Source organism: Primulina huaijiensis, chromosome 6, assembly GCF_012295235.1.
Source record: "Primulina huaijiensis isolate GDHJ02 chromosome 6, ASM1229523v2, whole genome shotgun sequence".
In the NCBI taxonomy this organism is placed as follows: domain Eukaryota; kingdom Viridiplantae; phylum Streptophyta; class Magnoliopsida; order Lamiales; family Gesneriaceae; genus Primulina; species Primulina huaijiensis.
Window position 1 is genome coordinate 16,860,360 of NC_133311.1, and position 7,452 is coordinate 16,867,811.

Genomic DNA, 7,452 nt, shown 5'->3' on the forward strand with positions numbered 1-7,452 from the left:
CGTTGGCTGAATTGTAAAAATGTAGTTGACTGAGACAAAACTTCCCTTATTTTTGTTTTACCATTTGGTTTCAACCACAAAACATTGAATCTAAACATCACTAGAGCACCAAAACATGCACTATTTTAGAAATAAAAGAAGCAGAGACATAGCAGTGTATGATGAACAGAAAAATATATTATAAAAATCTAAAGTCAATAAAAGGTCTTACGAACACACTAAGGCAGCATAAATCCAATCATTAATGAAAACAAGTCCTAAGGACAAAACACACAGTAACTCAGGGTTATTGATTATTGAAGTTACCTCCGTTGTGTATGCTTTGATACTGAGATAGCACGCTAAAACTTCAGAGCAACAGCAAAATACATAGGACAGACATCTCTAATCAGTTTCCTAGAACAAGGAGATGGAAGCCTAAAATGGAAGTGCACATTTTGAAGAGCAAAAAGAGAAGGATGAGAGTACACAAAGAAATTACATGGTTCGCCCGAGTCAAATGCCCAAGGGGCTAGAACAATTGAAGTCTTTCCTTTTGTTTTTAATAAATGTTGAACATCACCTGTTCATATTGATATAATAATATATTTCAAATGAAAGAAATACTTCAACTGAATCACAGTAAATTGCATTACTATTTATCACGATCTTGATAAATGACAATACTAAAAATGAGTCTAAACAAATTAAAAAATGCTTTGAGGGAGGTACTTTTTAATGTAGACGTCAAATCATATAAAAATCTGAATGGTATACATCATAATATAAACCATTTTGAAATATTGTGTTACGGATTCTAGTATAACAAATAAAATAACCTGATATTTTAGGTAAGTGATAAAAAATAAAAATAAAAACTGAATCAATAGTAATGAATTATTTTGGAGATGTGAAAAGGATGAAAAATATTTTTTGTGAAAGACCCAACCAAGCAAAGCCATGATATCTTTCCTAATTTGTTCTGTGTAAAGGCTTCAGTGTTTTTATATAGTTGCCCATGCAAAGCCTTACATACCAACTAAATGACAACCAAAAGTATGTGAGAGAGTATTTCATTTAAAAAAGTTCATAAACATGTTGACATGGTAGGGGGAGAGTAAATTTTCAATAATTTTCAGATTTCACCACATTAGTCCATGAAATTCTCATTAGTCACACTGCCATCAGATTTCATAAGTCATAACAATGGATAGACGACAGACTAGTAGCTCCATTAGTAGTGTTTAGTGAATTTGAGCATGTATAAGCCACAAGGGTATAAACATAAATATACTTCACTTTAATCTACAAAAAAGCTGTAGATGCATAAAATAGTCGAACCACTCAATATCATTTCAATCAGGAAAAATTTGGTAGGCTTCACATTTTTGAAGTTGATGCCTTGATATGACCACATAAGTTATGTCATGGGCATATTCATCCTTCCAGTAAAAATGTAATAAATTAGACCACATTGTGAAAATCTTTAAAAAATGGTGTTGGACGTATTGAGCACGAACCCTCTGTGCTGAAACATTTGGAAGTAAAACAGTGATTAACTAAAAAAAATATGAAAGCTCAAACCACCATATAGGATGCAGAAACTAACAAGTAGGATTATGTTTTGTGACTTGTGTGACCACACATCGGTGCACAGGGTGTTGCAGTCCCCTACAATGACCAATAGAAGTATAATTGATACAGGGAGGACAAATTCTGTGACTGTCAGCAACAAAAATTAATAGAGGACTCAAAGTAAAAGGTTCATGTTTACAGTTTACTTAATTCTTGCCAGACTACAATCATCTGTGTATTTCAGACGTAGCCAGGGATTGAAAATTTTTATGGTCATGAATCCACGTGATGGTGTCTTAGAATAGTGCGTTAATATTGTAACTCTTGCGGATTACTCATCCGCCTCTACTGTAACTTAATCCAATATTTTAATAAAATTTGTTTCCTATAAAAAAAAAATATTGGTAACGATGAATAATTATAGACATTATCTGTCTTTTGGAGAACAAAATTATGAATAACGATGACTTGAACATATGTTCTCATAAAAATGGTCACAAGACATAATTTATCCAGGGAGAATACATGCATCTGTCGTCCCATAAAGATTGCCTATGGATATGATCAAGCAGAGAAACTTACATAAAATCTTGTCAAGCATACCTTTTTTAATTAGTCAAGAAACCAATTTTTTAGCATACAAACTTCGAGGAGATCACCTGTGAGAAGGAAAAGCCAAAACAGGGACATTCACTACACAGTGAGAGACAGAAAATATGATGCTCCATAATTCTATATACTGGAAATAGAAGGGGTGTGAAACATAATAGCTATCATCCTTTACCCGTATGACTTAAAGCCATCCAATTTCAAAGTTAAGAAAAAAAGAAACTAAAAGAGCATAAACATCAAAAGGCCGATATCACAAAACGTAATACCTGCTGAAGCATCCGTGGGGAATGTTGGATCAGGCTGGGATGAAATTCTTCACCTAGCAAAAAGGGTGTTTCAAGATACCATTTTGGTGTTTTATCTGTCACCTAGAACTATACGTTCAAGGTATTGGACTGCAAGTGATTTATAGTCTCGTCTAAAATGTTTGAAAAATGCACCATGTGTGACAGAATCTGGTTGGATTCCTCTATCTAGCATTTCTTTATACAACCTCACGACCTCCTGCCAGTTCCCTTGGTCACAGTTCTCACTCATCAATATAGTATAGGTGTATTTATTTGGCATTATTCCATTAGATTGCATTTTCGAAAAAATTCTGTACGCCTCATCCATTTTTCTATATTTACAAAGACCATTTATCAACACATTATATGTGATCACATTTGGCCAAATACCCTTCTCCTGCATTTCTGAGAAATATAAATGTCCTAGCTCCAGCCTACCTTTACCAACATGAGCATGGATTAATATGGTGTATGTCACAACTGAGGGAAACAAGCCTTTGCTCAGCATCTCATGAAATAACTCCCTAGCTTTTGTAAGGTATCCAAGCTCCAAGTGAGCATGGATGATGCTAGTATAAGTAATGTGGTCAGGCATAATTCCATCCTGCATCATCTTCAGCAATAATTCACAAGCTTGTTCCAAATCACCAAACTTGGAAACACCATCCACAAACACATTATAGGTGATTACATCAGGAGGAAATCCTTTCGCTAGAATCTCTTCTTGCAGTTTAAATGCTGCAGATATATCACCAAGCTTCATTTTTCCTGCAACAAGAGTGGTGTATGCGTAATGGTCTGGCTCCAACCCCTTGTCAAGCATCTCCAAATAAAATTCGTTTGCCATCCAAAGATTTCCTGTCCGATAAGAACCATTTATAAGTATTGTATAGGTGAAAATATCAGGAGAAATTCCATGATTAATCATTTCATCCTTCAGCAGCCTAGCACCTTCTAAATCCCCCAGTCTGGATAGCCCATCCATGATTGTATTATATGTAACTGCAGAAGGACTGAGATTTCTTTTCCTTATTTCTGATAACAAGAACAAAGCCTCCCTTATGTTTCCCAAAAGACAGTACCCATGTATCAGAGTATTGTAGGATATTATATCCAGTACCAAATTTTTTTTCAGCATAACGGGAACCCACTGCATAGCATAACCTACTCTTCCTCGCTTGCAGAAGCCATGCATGAAAGCATTATAAGTTGATACGGTAGGCAAAGATCCTCTTATTTCCATCTCTTCACCAAGCCCCATTGCTTCAACAAGCATTCCCATCCGACAGTACCCGCTTAAGAGAGAGTTGTATGCATAAGCAGACACCTTTAACCCTTTCTTAAACATCTCTGTGATCAGCTCCTTTGCCTGCTCAAATTCACCTATCTTTGACAACCCATTGATCAACACATTATAGGTAACATCATTCGGAAAGCAACACTTCTTCTGCATCTCCATCAAAAGTTCAAGTGCCTGCTGCACCTTCCCTTCTTTACAAAATAAATCTAACATTGTATTGTATGTAACAATAGTCGGCTTAATATCAAACAGGGCCATCAATGTATACACCTCCCTAGCTTTTTCAACAAAATTCATATCCCTGAGTATTCTAAGAATCCTATTGCAATTCTTTACATCCGGTAAAAAACCATTCTTCAGCATTTTATCAAAAACACTTAGACACTTCTCAACATCCGATTTCTTTGTATACAGCCATAATAACAAATCAAGTATCTTACAAGAAACCTCATTTTCTATATATCCGTCAACTAAAACGTCAGTCATGCCATGCATATTCATGTTAATGACTTTTTCCATCACCCAATAAGCAGACCTCATCAAACCATTACTCACTAGCACTTCCAAAACACTGCAGAACACAAACTCCGAATGCTGAAACCCTTTTCGCCCCTCTGCCCACCGGAATATCCTCAACACCATCTTTGGCCGGTGGCGAATCGAATGAATGATAGTTAGAAACAAATTAGAATCCACAACCAAATAATTAAAATAATCTGGAACAACCCAATAAATGTCTCTAAAAGCCCCTGGATTTTCTTTCAATGCTTTCAAAATCAGATTTTGACTAACCCCACTTGAAGATACAACCTTTCTGTCACTTGCATTTACAGTCGTGTTGTTCCCATCAGACTTGAAACTGCTGTAATTGAATTGTGAGTGGCAATGCGAGGATTGCTGAGAAAGAGAAGAGAAGTAAATAAAGCGTAACTTCCAACAAAAATCAATGTTAATTGAACAAATATATTGAAAGGAGCTGAGGTTTTTGGTTGGGATGAGAGATTTTGCCGCGATGATACATAGTGTCATTATGCGACGAATCACACATCCAAGGAAGACGAGTACATCCGAATATCGAAAAGGGTGGTTGAATGGGAATTGGAATGGAGATGGTGGAGGAGAGATGCAGCCTACCACCTGCGGCGACAAAAGCGAAGCGTGGAGCAGAGATAGCTTTGGAACCATTCGCGATTGTTTTCGTTACGGCCTAGGGTCAGTGGCGTAACCCGACTTGAAAACTAGTTCGGGTTTTTCGGATTCTGATTGATCGAATTATTTTATTATTTTCATTTTAATTTGATTTGTAAATTAGCTATTAATTGTAATTTAGGTTTATAAATTTGGTAATTAATAAATCAGCTAAATATGTATAATTTTTTTTTTCTGATTCCTGAATTTATTTCAAGAATATATCAACTTCAATATGCATATCTACACACGCACATAATTTTTTGTTTATCATTAACAAAAAAAATAATATAATCTAAATTTAAGTAAATAAATATTTAAAACTAAAATGTATAAATTTCTATTTCGATACAATAAGCTTATGCACCAAAATGTTGTTTTATAACTCATAAATTATTTAATTCTTAGAAATATTAATATAATACTGCTAAAATTTTGAATTTAATACATCAAATGAACGTCTTCATTTTTATTATTCCTAAAAAAACACTTTTTTTTTTATTGATATCACAGGCATGATGCTCAATAAATACAATACATAATATAGGATATGTTAACAGTCTCCGTGAAGTGAGATTCATTTGTCTAAGGCCAAAGAAACTAACATTCAAAACCATTAAACTTTGATTAGTTTTCTTCCGGACAAAGCTGGATGTTGATAATTTGTTCTTTATCTAACTATTTTAAGAACATATCACTAATTAACAAGTTTGTATTACAAGTTAACGAAAAAAAAATACTAAAATATGTTACAATAAAAATCGTTCGCATACTTTACATGACAATTAAAAAAATCCACATAGCAATGTAAGAATTCAACCAAAAGAAGAAGAAGAATAGCACAAAGCACCGATAGTCTTCTGAGCATTTCAGTTTCCACGGTCCTTTAGTTTATGCAAAGCTTGTACTCTGCAATAAAATTTGTAAGCCAGGGAGAAATCTGTGGCAGTGCCGAGCGTGTTTGTGAGTATCATCTATTCTGTTCATACCATCCAAACTTTTGAGTTAATTAAGAAAAAATGCCAGAGCTTTTCTAAATCTGCTGCTTTTCAACAATAAAGGCTAGCTATAGGTAATAACAGTTGGTCCTACGTGCGTAATTTGAGATAATAAAATCCGAAAATAAAGAATAAACTGGACACCGAGATTTACGTGGAAAACCCCTAAAAATTATTAGGGTAAAAACCACGGGCAAGATGAAAAGAATTTCCACTATAATATTTTGTCGTGTACAACTCACTCACTGTGTTTCCAAAGAGAACACACTCTCTTAATACAGGAGAACAAAACACCTCACAAATATTATAGAACTAAACACTCAAATGCTATTAGATGAGAGAAAACTCGAAGAAGGGATGATTTCAGAATGAAGGGGGGAGCTCTATTTATAGATCCTCTTGTCAGTGTGAAGACGCGTATAAAACGCGTCTTCTGAAATTTCCGTCTGAAACGCCTTATTTTGACAATTATAAGCATCCCACGTTTTTTTAAACATTTCCTTTGACTGGTCCCACCTATTAACTTTGCCGACATTTCTCCCACTTGGAGATTTGATTGAGAATCAAACACATCTCCACACATCCTTTCAATCTTGCCATTCCCTGCTGCTTACGTTTCCGCTAGACCACTTGAGGATCTACACCACTCAAATTTATCAGTGTTCACTGGCTTGGTCAAAAAATCAGCTATGTTGTCCTTCGTATGGATCTTCTGCATATCCATGCTTCCTTCTTCTACTACTTCCCGCACAAAGTGAAATTGTACTCCAATGTGTTTCGTCCTGGAATGAAAGGCTGGATTCCTTGCGATGTGCAAAGCACTCTGACTATCACAAAACAAAAGAACATTCTCTTGTTTGTGCTCGATCTCCTCCAATAACCTTTTAATCCATATTGCCTCCTTGCAAGCTTGAGTAGCTGCCATGTATTCTGCCTCCGTCGTAGATAACGCCACAACTGTCTGCAGTTTTGAAACCCAGCTTACTGCTCCTCCTGCAAGTGTAAACACATAACCAGTAGTAGATTTTCTCTTATCAGGATCACCTGCATAATCTGAATCAACATAGCCCCTGAGTGTAAAATCCGATCCTCCATAACATAATGCAGCATTCGAGGTACCCTTAATGTATCTAAGGATCCTCTTGACAGTGCTCCAATGCTCTCGTCCAGGATTCGCCATATACCGACTAACTGCTCCCACTGCTTGAGCAATGTCCGGTCTTGTACAGATCATAGCGAACATCAAACTTCCCACTGCTGATGCATATGGTACTCGAGACATCTCCATCCTCTCTGCTTCACTGCTAGGACACATCTCTGAGGATAACTTGAAGTTAACAGGAAGAGGGGTAGATATTGGCTTGCTATCTTGCATGTTGAAGCGTTGCAAGATTTTCTTCAAATAATTTTTCTGGGAAAGCCAAATATTTCTGTTACTTCTGTCTCGGTGAACTTGCATCCCTAGAATCTTGTTTGCTGGTCCCAAATCCTTCATATCAAATTCCCTAGCCAA

At 35.8% G+C, this 7,452-nt stretch overlaps 1 protein-coding gene across 1 annotated transcript; it reads right to left on the reverse strand.

Moving 5' to 3' along the window:
• Positions 1-2,446: 2,446 nt before the first annotated feature.
• LOC140979772 (uncharacterized) lies at positions 2,447-4,972 on the reverse strand. The gene has a single exon (XM_073445334.1). It carries the CDS (start codon positions 4,936-4,938, stop codon positions 2,524-2,526), a length of 2,415 nt encoding a protein of 804 aa, XP_073301435.1. The 5' UTR covers positions 4,939-4,972; the 3' UTR covers positions 2,447-2,523.
• Between the last annotated feature and the right edge of the window lie 2,480 nt (positions 4,973-7,452).

Coding starts and splice junctions, on each gene's coding strand:
- LOC140979772 (XM_073445334.1), bottom strand. CDS start 4,938: ATGGTTCCAAAGCTATCTCTGCTCCACGCTTCGCTTTTGTCGCCGCAG.